We start from the raw sequence: 14,154 nt of genomic DNA, 5'->3' as shown, positions 1-14,154 counted from the left end.
TGGAGTGGAGTGGAATGGTCGTTCCCTCTACCAATACTACCTACCATTAAAAAAAAAATCCAGCCCATAAATCAAGTAATAATCAACCAGTTCCAGCAAGATATACTTTGCTGAAACCATATAGCCTTCTGGATTGCTTTGATCTTGTCACGAACCAGCGGGTGTGAACCCACTGTGCCACATGTCCCACCTCCTCTAAGGGCGTTGTCTAAGTGTACCCCTTGATTCTTCACAGTACACCTGATGGTGGGGATAGACTTTCCCAAGGGGAACACCAGCTGGCTACCTCTTGAGGAGGGCAGGCTAACGAGGAAGCTGGTCCAGGTGGACCAGGAGATACCTGAGTAGGCACCAGAAGTACAAGCATAGTCAGGCGTGGTCGTTACCAGGAGCAACAGTGCAGGACCGAAAGATGAGGCAGAGGCGTAGTCAGACAGGCAGAAGGTCAGGGCTGGCGCCACAGGTACAGCTCAGGCAATCCGGATTGGCAACAGGAGAGTCAAGGTAAACAGGCAGGGATCAGATGAGTAGCAGAATCCAGGAACAAATTAGAAGTCAGGAGCACACGTGGGTATCAGTAACTTAGCAAACACAAGGACCTTGACACTGAGGCATCTGGGAAGGGGGCTCAGCCACTTTAGTACCTGAAGGAGAGCCTGGGTTGGGCAGCGAGGTCACATGACCCAACTCATGCAGCCCAGGGAGTGATGCGCGTCGCCCCTAGGGCAGTGTAACCAGAAACCAGCAGCAAGCATACTGTGGCCAGGGCTGAGTGGAACCTGTGGAGCGGAATCCTCAGCACCACAGCATGTACAGCGACGGAGCCCAAGACTGCCGCGGTGAATGGAAGGATCACCGCTGAGCACGGCGGTAAGCGGGGAAACAGCGGTGTACAGCAGTCGTTGTTACAGATCTCACCTATCTGAGCAATCGGGGTGAAATATAAACCCCCTCCAGTACTTTTACAATACCTATATAATACACACTGCAGCAGCCGAAGAACATCCTTTTCAAATGTGAGGGTACAATAGATGTCAGTCAATCAGTGGTTGACATAGGAAAAAGCATTTCCTGCAAAAACAGTATGTGACAGGCTGCTTCAGCAGGAATAGATGAGCAGCGTCTACGCGATGCCGTGTATTTCTGTCTAATAGTCCGATTCTGGCACCAGATGTATTGCTTACAGACGAGTCTATGGAAATTTCTCATTACTATGCATGCATTACATGATTACAGCTGCTCTCATTAAGCTGCACTGTAATAAGCTTGCATGGCTGGAAATTCAGCACTGGTTGCTGTTTATGGCAGCCTGCACTCTGTCCTCATGCATTGACAATGAAAAAATAGCTTTTGCCTGCTGAAGGGAGATCCAGAAACCACATGAGAACTTGTTTCTTTTGGATTGTTCTGCTCTAGTGTTGTGTTAGTCCCGTTTATAAAGGACTGGAGACAAAAAAAGGCTAGATACTATGACATAGCCGTAACACAGCAGTCCCCGAGTCACAGATTGCCAGGTTTTGTAGAAATGCATGGTCTGCATCGGCTGTGAATCTACTCTGCTTGATTCACAGTCGGATATTTGCATGTGGTAGTCAAGAATGCACATGCTGAAAATGAATCCACTTTAAAACCTTCCCCTGGAGCTTAATGACATCGGAGCCCACCTTCAGGATCTGTATGTATGGTCGGGGTTGGCAGTGACAGTGGTTACCTCACCTAGGCACTTTCAAAATAACAGAAGTAGTGTACTGGAGAGGGGAGGGAATGGCAAGTCTCACTACCAAATGGGCTAGGGGAGGGAATGGCAAGTCTCAGTACCAAACCTCTCTCCCATTCCATAAAAAATTCAGCCGTTAAACAATTTGAAAAAGTGCCTCAGCAAACTACACTGCTGAAACAACCCTCTCCTGGATTCTTTTTACGTCACTCATCTAAGCATTCTGGGTGAGATGCTACACGCATCCATATTGACAATCATTAGATTCAATGGCACAGTTAGCTTTTCATGACCTGAAACTACAGTTGGTTTTTAGCAGAATCAAAGGGATTATCCTCTTTAGGTACTCCTTGTAAAGGCTGCATGTCCCAGACCGAATGCTAGTTCTCTCGGTGAACTCACGGCATTGTAACGGTTAATGATGCTGTGAGTTCCTGTCTGACCAAAGGTCCGCTGTACTGTACTCACACAATGATATCAGTACAGTAGAGCTATGATCAGGAAGGAACTGACGGCATCATAAATCATTACGATACTGTGAATATGAACCGAGTTTAACCCTATAAGGTTCCATACATGTACAGTTCTTACCAACATCTTTTTGGGGGCTGTATTTTTATTTATTTTTTGTCCATCTGTATTTTTGCAAATTGTCCATGTAATGTTTTTCCCCTACACAGAAAATGTCTAAAATAATTTAAAAAAACCCTGCCAAGAACTCCAGCATGCAGCTTTGAAAAGAAGCAAAAAAGTACTTGTGTGTCCTGCATTTCATATTTCCCATAGATCTTCAAATGACATTTGGAGCCAGCATTTTTACCTTTTATAAAAAAAATAAAAAGAAAGCTACTAAAAACGCAAAAGTGCAGAAAAACGCCACCAAAACCTACTTGTAGCCCCACCTTAAAGGGATATTCCGGTTACATTAAGTTATCCTCTATATTCAGGATAGGGGATAACTATTAGATTGGTTGGGGTCCTACCACTGGAAACCCCACTAATCACAAGAACGGGACCCCGTACCTCCCTGCAATGAACGGAACGGCAGGTCGCTCCATTCATTTCTATGGTAGTTCCGCAGATAGCCGCGTACATCGCTCGCCTATCTCCGGAACGCTCATAGAAATGAATGGAGCGGCAGCCCCCGTTCTTGTGATCGGTGTGGGTCCCAACGGTAGGAGGACCCCACCAATCTAAGGCCCCATACACACAACTGTATTTTTGTTCTGCATCTGATCCACATTTTTTGAGGATTGGAAGCATTTCAATGGGGCTGCAGAAAATGCGGGCAGCACACCCTATGCTGTCCGCATCCGTGTGTCCATTCCGCATTCCTGCAAAAAAGATAGAACAAAAAAAAAAGCGGATGCAACATGGACATCATCTGTAATTTTTGCAGACAGTAAAATACATACTGTAGTGTGAATTTATTTTATTTATTATACGCACTTATATAGCTCTATATTCTGCAGCACTTTACAGACATTACATCACACTGTCTGCACCGGGGCTCACAATCTAAGGTATTTACCTTAATAGTTATCCCCTCTACTTAAAGTAACCGGAATACCCCTTTAATCAGCGTGCGAGCTGGACATCTATCATGAATGTTAAGTGATTTACCCAGTAATGTGTCTTTCATAATAACAATTAACTTGGATAATTACATAATTAGCTGAAAGCGGCACCAGAGGTCGATGAGGAGCCAGTGAGTCATCCCTTTGCATCATGTAACCCATACAGCGCGTTCATCGGAGCTTCTGCTGTTTCCAGGACAACTCCATTGTCACTGACCAGATCACTTCATGCCATTTTGTATCTGTCCTCTCTTTGCACCATATCCAGGGCTTTGCAAATCTTCCAATCTGTATGGCCAAGACCCATCTGTCCTTGTCTCATAACCCAGAACTGAAAGGAGCACCGAAAGGCTTTGTCCTGCCTATCCGAGACATAAGAGCCAGCGTCGGGGCCGGCTTCTTGTACCCACTGGTCGGAACGGTAAGAAACCATGTCCATGTACGAATAGCCCTTTAAAGTATTAGATGGGGGTCCTACTGCTGGGGTCCACACCAGTCACAAGAGCGGAAACCCTGGTATCCCTTGGGGCCCCTCAAAATGAATGGAACAGCAGGCTGACCTTCTGCAGCCCCATTTCGGTCTATGGGAGTACAGAGAGGAATGGAGCGGCAGTGCTCAACCTGCCATTCCATTCATTTCGAGGGGCCCCGCAGGGTACAGGGTTCCCATTCTCTGTGACCGAGTGGTAGGACCCCCTCCAATCTAATATTTATCCCCTATCCACAGTATAGGGCAGGGGTAGGCAACCTTCGGCACTCCAGCTGTTGTGAAACTACAACTTCTAGCATGCATACTTGCTGTGCTCAGAACTCTCAAAGAAATGAATGGAGCATGCTGGGAATTGTAGTTTCACAACAGCTGGATCGCCGAAGGTTGCTGACCCCTGGGATAGGTGATAAGGTGCTCCAGCCAGAATACCCCTTTAAAGCGGCAGTGCCTTGAAACACAATCTAAATTTTTCAAATCGGCACCTGGATCTGAATACTTTCGTAATTGCATGTAATTAAAAATTTTGTATAGCCACTGAGTTATTCAATTAAATGTATCTGTATAGCGCCACCTGGTGTTTGTTCTTTTCCTTATCTCTTGTCCACCTCACTGAGGTGGTCGCACATGCTCAATTTAAATCTTCAACTCCCACCAGCCATATCTTTAGCAATGGCAGTTACAGGGAAAGAGCTACAGCAGAAAGGGCACACCCCCTGAGCTGAGATAGGCAGAGAGCTGCAGAAAGGACCCCCCTGAGCTGAGATAGGGAGAGAGCTCAGAAAGGACCCACACTGAGCTGAGATAGGGAGAGAGCTGCAGAAAGGACACCCCCTGAGCTGAGATAGGGAGAGAGCTGCAGAAAGGACCCCCCTGAGCTGAGATAGAAAGAGAGCTGCAGAAAGGACACCCTCTGAGCTGAGATAGGCAGAGAGCTGCAGAAAGGACACCCACTGAGCTGAGATAGGGAGAGAGCTGCAGAAAGGACCCCCCTGAGCTGAGATAGAGAGAGAGCTGCAGAAAGGACACCCTCTGAGCTGAGATAGAGAGAGAGCTGCAGAAAGGACCCCCCTGAGCTGAGATAGAGAGAGAGCTGCAGAAAGGACACCCTCTGAGCTGAGATAGGGAGAGAGCTTCAGAAAGGACACCCCCTGAGCTGAGATAGGGAGAGAGCTGCAGAAAGGACACCCCCTGAGCTGAGATAAGGAGAGAGCTGCAGAAAGGACACCCTCTGAGCTGAGATAGGGAGAGAGCTTCAGAAAGGACACCCCCTGAGCTGAGATAGGGAGAGAGCTGCAGAAAGGACCCCCCTGAGCTGAGATAGAAAGAGAGCTGCAGAAAGGACACCCTCTGAGCTGAGATAGGCAGAGAGCTGCAGAAAGGACACCCACTGAGCTGAGATAGGGAGAGAGCTGCAGAAAGGACCCCCCTGAGCTGAGATAGAGAGAGAGCTGCAGAAAGGACACCCTCTGAGCTGAGATAGAGAGAGAGCTGCAGAAAGGACCCCCCTGAGCTGAGATAGAGAGAGAGCTGCAGAAAGGACACCCTCTGAGCTGAGATAGGGAGAGAGCTTCAGAAAGGACACCCCCTGAGCTGAGATAGGGAGAGAGCTGCAGAAAGGACACCCCCTGAGCTGAGATAAGGAGAGAGCTGCAGAAAGGACACCCTCTGAGCTGAGATAGGGAGAGAGCTTCAGAAAGGACACCCCCTGAGCTGAGATAGGGAGAGAGCTTCAGAAAGGACACCCCCTGAGCTGAGATAGAGAGAGAGCTGCAGAAAGGACACCCCCTGAGCTGAGATAGGGAGAGAGCTGCAGAAAGGACCCCCCTGAGCTGAGATAGGGAGAGAGCTGCAGAAAGGACCCCCCTGAGCTGAGATAGGCAGAGAGCTGCAGAAAGGACACCCCCTGAGCTGAAATGGGGAGAGAGCTGCATACAGGACACCCCCTGAGCTGAGATGGGGAGAGAGCTGCAGAAAGGACACCCCCTGAGCTGAGATGGGGAGAGAGCTGCAGAAAGGACACCCCCTGAGCTGAGATAGGGAGAGAGCTGCAGAAAGGACACCCCCCTGAGCTGAGATAGGGAGAGAGCTGCAGAAAGGACCCCCACTGAGCTGAGATAGGGAGAGAGCTGCAAAAAGGACACCCCCCTGAGCTGAGATAGGGAGAGAGCTGCAGAAAGGACCCCCACTGAGCTGAGATAGGGAGAGAGCTGCAGAAAGGACACCCCCCGAGCTGCCAGCCTGAAGCGAACCTAGCAAAGCAATTGAAGCAATAAATGGGGAGCTCTCTGAAGCCATGTGAGGTGCAGGGCTGGTTCTAGCTTTGTTAGAGATGGTCATGTACTATATGATATCTGATTGTTTTACATTAATCATGGGATGTCTTTAAGTCTGCCCCTTATAGACTGATTGTACATTATTACCATTTCTGCATCTTGTATTTCCGTGCAGTAAATATTTAACCCTTACAAATCACAGCGACATAAAATAAACCAGCGACAGTCCTCAGTGATGTGTCATAATTCACACCATGATGCAGTCTGTCAGCTAAGGCCAGAGACCGGCAGAGGAAAGCGTGAAGTGCGCGCATAAAATGGGATGAGATCATTGGATTAAGGATTTGCTTCCCCAATTAATTACTTTAATGTTTTCCATCTTGCTAGAAGAGTCCTTAAGATGCGTCTCCTGCTTGGGTTTTGGCCAAACGATTAAATAGCCCATAATTCTTACTACTGTAAAACCGGGCTGTGTCTGATACTGCAGCGCCACTCCATTCACTTGAATTAGGGCCAAGCTGCAATACCAGATATAGACCATGGACGAGGGTGGCGCTGTTTAAGGCGGGGGGGGGACCAAATCCTTATTTCTAAACCTATTTTCTCAATCTTGGACAACCCATGGTGAAGTCTCCAAAGTACCCATTTATTTCAATGGGGTTTTCACTAGTGAATGGGACTACAACCTCCATCCTCTCTTTTAGAATGGGTTATAATACATTCTGATGGGAAACCCCCTTTAAGGACCTGTCGCCATTCACTTCTTGTTTTAGTAACTACATGAATCCCCTTGAAATAAAAAATCTGGAGCGTCCACTATTAGACCTCTGCTTTGTGTTGTTACTCTGTTATTCCTCCTAAATATTTGGGTATAAATTTGTCAACTGGGCGTTTGTCAGCACTGATTGGGCAATGTCAGGCTTTGAGGGGACAGACCCCCTAACTGGTGACGCCCAATTGTCAATTTATGCATACATTTCCAGGCATATTAAGAGAAGAACGGCACAACAAAGTGCAGAGGGCGCAGCAGTTGCAGAGAGAGCAGAGCCTCTAGGTCTAACGGTAACGCCCCCGTTGCTCCTAGAGGCTCATTTGCATATAACAAAACATCATTTTTCTCAGTAATACGGACACATATGAACATGGGACCAACACAGATGCCTTCAGCTGCCAAGCGCACAAGTCAGCCAGTGTCATAGGTGCAAAACTGCTGACAGATGCCTTTTAAGGGAGCCATTCACGTTATAGATGTTTATTAGGAAATTGCTTGCAATAAAATTTCCTAATATATTAAACGATCTCTAGTTTAATCTGAAAAGATATACGAGCCTGAGGATTCTCTAAATACAGGACCAGACTGACGTAGCTCTTGTTTCCTATAGATGAGCACGATGCCCGGCCTCCCCACCAGACCCTGCTTCTACGACATCGATCTGGATCCCGTAACGGAGCAAGTGAATGGATTGTTTTAAAGTCACACATCACAGGTATTACCACGGATGTCTTCCAGCTGGTCCTTTAAAGGGGTTGTCCTAAGATATAATGGCATAAGTATCTGATGAGTGGAGGTCCGACCGCTCAAAATTATGAGAATGGTGGTCCCGAGCCTGCAAATGAAAGGAGCGAGTACGCGGCCTCTCCATTCTTCTATATAGGAGATTGCCAAGTACAGCTTTCCTCTACTCTGGCAGTCCCATAAATTGAATGGAGCGGCGGCGCTTGGACCCTCTGTCAGCATATTTTCCATGCATGCTCCCCCGATGTAACCCAATTCGTATTATTTCCTCTGGATCTGGAGCTGCTGGACCCCCAATGCAAAACCTGTGACAGAGATCCCCACCTACCATGTGCCATGTATAATATTGGTAGACAGGCCTTTGGGCCCCGTCATGGATCAGAGTCGGCTTCACATGCCATCCCTACGCTCATGGGTGTAACATATTCTAGTTTTTTGTTTTTTTTAAGGGCTATGCTGGAACTATTACTAAAATTCTTTTACTCTGCTCCCAGGCTGTGACGCTGGAGAATCTTCAAGGACGCCGTGGAGGAGCTGCCAATGAGATTCTGCCGCTTGAATCTTTTTACTCGATCGTATTTGTAAAAGGTGTTTTAAGTGTATTTTTCCCCTTGAGCATTTCCAACCTGTCAAAAGGAATGATAATAAATTGATGGTTTTACAGAAGTCGCTTGTGTTTGAGTGTGTTTTTTTTTTGTTTTTTTTTAAACTTTTTTTTTATTTTACTTTTTAACTTTTATGCGTATTTCATGCTGTGCTGGGGTAAGACGTGTAATTTTACTTGAAACCATGGGCGGACTGGCCATAGACCCTACATCAGGGGTGGCCAACTTTACAGACACAAAGCCAAAAAAAAAAAAAACGTATGACTACGAGGAGCCACAAGCTACACATTTACACACGAATCACCGTACTTTTCACCCTACAAGATTCACCTAGGTTTTAACAAAGAAAAATAAGAGAAGAAAAGAAAAAAAACATTTTTCATCAGACCTCAGATCAGACTCCTAAATCAGATCCCCAATCCTCATCTGACCTAAAATAAGACCCCCAAACCTCATCAGATCTCCAAATCAGACCCCCAAAATAAGACCCCCATGCTCGGATCAGACAACACAAATCAGACTCCCAGTAACAGACCCTCAGTGCTCAGATCTGCCCCCCAATGCTAAGATCTCCCCCTTTCTCAGATCTGACCCCATGGTCAGACTTGACAAACCCATGCTCAAACAAGACACCCCATGCTCAGATTCCCCCCCCCCCCCCCCCCCCCATGCTCAGATCAGACCCCCATTGCCCAGATCAGGACATGCCCCCCATGCTCAAATCAGAACCTCCCATGCTTAGATTAGACCCCATGCTCAGTTCTATAATTAAAAAAAATCTCTTCCCTCTCCTGATCAGGCACTGGGCACCTGCTACTCTGCAGGTCTGACACGCTCTCCACTGTGACCTGATGAGCACAACGTCCGGTCATAGTGCGTGTCTCCAGGTACTACGTTCTCACACTGTGTGCATCAGGACGTAGCGGAGAGTGAGCTGGAGCTGCAAAGTAGTAACAGGGCCCGATCAGGAAAAGAGATCTGAACATGGGGTGGAGAGTGAGCCGGCCTGACTGCTTCCCGGCGCCACAGCTAGAGCCGCACTTGAAGAAGCAAAGAGCCGCATGTGGCTCAAGAGCCACAGGTTGGCCACCCCTGCCCTACATGGAAATTTTCCAGTGGGCCGATGCTAGGGGTCTACCCGAGCCCTTCTCATGGCTGCCAGCCAGGAACATAAAGATCTGATGCTCTGAGCAATAATTAATGTAGGAGCATCAGGCACGTATACATCTGGTCAGCGGCCTCAGGTGCCCCCATGGCACTATGTTACGGTTTAATACTATGAGCAGGCGGCAGTATTTTGTGCTGTGGTATTTGGTTCTGCAGGGCGGTATTATGTTCTGCACTATGGTATTGCAGGCCCTGCCTACTTCCTTTTGTCTCGCCTTCTGTCAATTTGGACCCCCCTACAACATGGGACCACTTTTAGTTTTTTTTAGGGCCACTTAAAATTCCCATTCTGCCCCTGATTGCAACCACTAGGGCATACGCAGGAAGAAGCCCAGCAGTGGTGCGATTATCACATGACAGATTTTCAGTCCTTGCAGGTATACAATTAAAGGGGTATTCCAGGATTTTATTATTGATGACCTATCGGAATCTGATGGGTGGAGATCCAACACCCCCCACCAATCCGCTATTTCAGTGTAGGTGTGGTGCCGGAATTACACAGTTCCATCCATTGTATAGTGGATGCAGCGGGTTACCACTCCCATTGAAGTAAATGGGAGCAGCGCTGCAGTTACCAGTTCCATCCACTACACAATGGGGGGTCATTTACTAACATCCTTACACCAGTTTTTGGCATAAAAAAAGTTGAAAGACCCCTTTTAAATGCCTTTGGACAATATATTGTTGCACGGGCGTTTTTACTTCGTTTTCACCATTTGGGAGTGGCAGGGGCCGAAACATTGTCCCTGGCAAATTTACTAACATTTATGCCTGGAAATAGGCATAAATGTTGGCGAAATCTACTTCACCCAGAGAGTGGAGTCATTTTTTGCTCCCAGTGAACAGACTGCCAATGAATGCACCTAATTTATAACGCAGCGTGTGCTGTGCCTCGTCATAAATTAGGAGCATCCTCCGGCAGAGCAGGGGGAATCAAAAACGGGCGTAAAACACCTGTCTTTGTAAATGACCCCCAGTGTCAAGTCTGCTCCGGAGCTACATTGAAACAGTTAATTGGAGGGGGTTGAAAGTCTTAGACCCCTCACAAACCATATGTTGATGGCCGTTAATAACAAAGTCCTGGAATGCCCCTTTAAATAAAAGCAAGCACAGGTCTTGAAAATGAGAAGGCAATGAAATACAAAGTATAATATAAAATTGCATAACTTTTCTTTTTATAACGATTAAGACGCTGTTTTTCTTTTGTTGGTCTAAATTATGATACTTTTTCTTAATATGGAAATTATGCCTTTGGTGCAGTGAGGGCGTCACCATTGGTTTTGTTGCACCCAACCCACTTATTTCTGTGGCTAGCCACTCCCTCGCTACTTGGATTGACAGTACCAGGCAGTGGAATAGCAGAGAGTGACAGAGGACGATTATTCTGGACGATTATTGGTGCGTCTAAATGCACCTTAAGCCAGTACCAGGGGGCATGCATACTTAATGGCGCCAAGTGTGCATATGTAAGGTGGGTTGGAGGCAATAGCTGTTGAGAGGATATACTGTGTCCATGTGGAAGGATGTATTATATGTAGGGCTTTGGTTGTAGCAAGGTATGTCCCTTCCTTAGTAAACAGTTTAGTGCAATGTGAAGCTGCAATGACCTTCTCCCGTGAAGGACACACTCGTTATTTGGTTACATGTCATGTCTTGACGCCTTGATTATTCCTCGGTAAATCGTGGTTAGACTGAGCTGCTCATCATAATATCTTCTATGCTTATTTCTTGTTCCCTTGTGCCGCTGCAGGACGTCTTTAATTGCAGCAGACTTTTGATGCCTCACAGGTGGACATCTGCTTGACATTTTATTATCAGTATTCTAGGATGGAAGCTGCCAAGAATAAGATCTCCAGAGAAAGCTTCAAGGAAAGTTACAGACCACATCATCCATTTCCAAAAAGTTCTTAGTAACAGTTTAGTGTTGGGAGTAGGACGTGTTTAGTAATATAAAGATAAATGAGAGCATGAATGGAACATGTACAAATCCTAATCCTGCTATGATAGTCCTAGTCTGCACCTCCAGTGGCCTGGTGAAGATGCAGAAGAGGCATCATGAATGACTGCCAAAGTTGCTGACTGCCATTTCTCCCAACTCCACCACAAATGTGCATGACTTAGCCAATGGTGTAAGTTTATTTCAATAGTGAGAGGAAAACCAAGGGTCAGGCATGTTAAATCCTACATAGGGACAGGGAAACCAAGGATCAGGCATGTTAAATCCTACATAGGGACAGGAAAACCAAGGATCAGGCATGTTACATCCTACATAGAGACAGGAAAACCAAGGATCAGGCATGTTACATCCTACATAGAGACAGGAAAACCAAGGATCAGGCATATTAAATCCTACATAGAGACAGGAAAACCAAGGATCAGGTATGTTGAAATCCAACATAGGGAAAGAAAACCAAGGATCAGGCATGTTGAAATCCAACATAGGGAAAGAAAACCAAGGATCGAACATGTTATAATCCAACATAGGGACAAAAAAACCAAGGATCAGGCATGTTGAACTCCAGCATAAGAACAGGAAAACCAAGGATCAGGCATGTTGAAATCCAACATAGGGACATAAAAACCAAGGATCAGGCATGTTGAAATCCAACATAGGGACGAAAAAAACAAGGATCAGATGTTGAAATCCAACATGCCTGATTTCTCTTCACTCTGACATCTGCTTTTGGTGGATTGTTGGAAGGTCCTCATATCCTTTCGATTATAGGGTAATCTTGACAATATTGTCTGATTTGGACAACTTTTATATTACAGACAGCTTTTAGACCACAAGGGGAACGTTTTTAACAGAGCTCAGGTCTGTAAGATGAGATTTTACTTTGCCCTCTATCTGGATACTCGCTACTATCTCAGCGTCTTCTCTCAACTTCTGGAAAGTTCATGATAACATTTCCGAAGGTCAAGCTGACAGACCTCCCGTACATGTTTTCTTAACAATACAGTTGCTGGATTCTTCTTTGTGCTTTATATACATTTAGCAGGTTATTAAAGGGGTCATCCAGGACTAGAAAAAGATGGCTTCTTTCTTCCAAAAACAGCACCACACCTGTCACGGATGTACCGAGACAGTGAGTAGCAGGAGATCTGAGAGACTGGCAACACGTGGTCTGATCTGACAGGTTTTCATTGTGGATCAATAAGTGTCTGTGTTGTTTTTGGTAATGGCCACACTCCTTACCTCCAGGTGTTGCTTATGTGGTCATTTTAACCTTCCTTATTTATAGTTGCTTCTCCCACTATGCTGTGCGGTTTATAGCTTCTGTGGATTGTTTGTGGTTGGATCTCGGCTGTTCCTGGTGCTCCCATAGCCTCTTTGGAGTTAAGTCTTTCCTTTCCCTTTCGTATTTTGTTTGGGTTCTGTGTGTTGCATTTCCCTATTATTTGTATTAGGCCTGAAGTAGACTCCTGTTCGTCCTTCATTTTGGAGGAACAGGTAGTCTCGTCCCTGCCATTAGTACCAGGGTACTATAGGACTAGGTAATCCTGCGTATGAACTCGCCTACCTCTGGGGTCTGTTCATACTGGTAGTCAGTCAGGATTTTGGTTAGGGTTCTCACGAGGAGGTGTCCATCTTCCTTCCCTAGTTCTCAGGCCTGATTTCCTGTTCCCCCCTTCCCTCCTATGCTCGGTGTGGTGTTTCCCTCCCACACCAAAGCGTGACGACACCTGTCCACAGGCTGTGTGTGATATTACAGCTCAGCCCCATTTACTTCAATAGATCTGGTCTGCAATACCAGACACTGCCCATGGACAGGTGTAGGGCTGTTTTTTGGAAGAAACCAGCCTTCTTTTTGTAATCCTGCACAATCCCTTTAACAGGACCAGGCTTTCTACTTCTGACACATGCGCAGTGAAGCAGGGTGTACCTGCCATGGCTTTAGCGTTGCTGTACACGTACGGTGGAAGCACAGGATTTTGTCATCAGCATCAACATCACCCCTTCCGGCACCCCTGGTCAGCTGTTTGAAGGGGTAGTGGCCCTCGTGCTAGCGCTGCTTCTGCTTCAAAATGATCTGTGCACTATCTCCTTCGCAGCGGTGGCGCAGTGTAATTACAACTACTCATCCCATTCACATATATTAAAAACCTACTTGCTTTCTTAGGGTAGGTTCACACCTCTGTTTAACTGTTCCGGTAGAGAAGAGCCTGCTGGACTTCACTAAAACCTTAGCTGGATATTCACATTCACTGCTGGACTCCATTGTCTATCATCGGATCCGGGCGCTTTCCGGCGTAAGTGCCGGTTTTCAGCCAGACAAAAAATGTTGCGTGCAACAGTTTTTGTCTGGCCGAAAGCCAGCATTTTGGCTGGAAGGAAGCCAGATTCCATTCTAGTCTATAGGGTCAAGAGGTGAATGGCAGTATCTGTCTAGGGCGGATTTGGTGAGCTCTGGCAGGCTGTTGTCTGCCGGAACAGCCTGCCTTGATCAGTTAAACAGGTGTGAACCTATCCAAGAAAAAAAATTAGGCAGCACTCACTATAGTAGTCCGAACAAATCTTCCTTTTATTTCATCCCACACATATGGGTTGTATAAAACAGGCAGGGGCGGACAAAGACGAATATCACACAGGCAGTGATGCGTAGCAATGGCTGTTTCGCGCTTCTGCTCTTCCTCAGGCCACTGAACTCTAGCAGGCTATTCTCTGCCGGAACAGCCTGCCTTGATCAGTTAAACAGAGGTGTGAACCTACCATTAGTCTATATTACACCAACAGATTATCTGTCCAATCAGACCAATAGTTGGTGTTAGGGATGAGCGAATACTGTACGGAGCAGGAAGAGTGTTTCT

The 14,154-nt window shown here is 46.5% G+C and overlaps 1 protein-coding gene across 1 annotated transcript in view; it reads left to right on the top strand.

Moving 5' to 3' along the window:
* Window positions 1–8,194, top strand: part of MTHFD1 (methylenetetrahydrofolate dehydrogenase, cyclohydrolase and formyltetrahydrofolate synthetase 1) — a 61,205-nt gene extending 53,011 nt beyond the window's left edge. Inside the window, exons 26-28 of the mRNA XM_040412747.1 lie at window positions 3,563–3,715; window positions 7,440–7,544; window positions 8,068–8,194. Of these exons, the coding sequence (XP_040268681.1) occupies window positions 3,563–3,715; window positions 7,440–7,529 (243 nt within the window). The 3' untranslated portion in view covers window positions 7,530–7,544; window positions 8,068–8,194. The remainder of the gene's footprint in view (window positions 1–3,562; window positions 3,716–7,439; window positions 7,545–8,067) is intronic.
* Window positions 8,195–14,154: the final 5,960 nt, after the last annotated feature.

Source organism: Bufo bufo, chromosome 11 (genome assembly GCF_905171765.1).
Source record: "Bufo bufo chromosome 11, aBufBuf1.1, whole genome shotgun sequence".
Lineage (NCBI taxonomy): Eukaryota > Metazoa > Chordata > Amphibia > Anura > Bufonidae > Bufo > Bufo bufo.
This window is presented reverse-complemented; position numbering and strand designations above follow the sequence as displayed.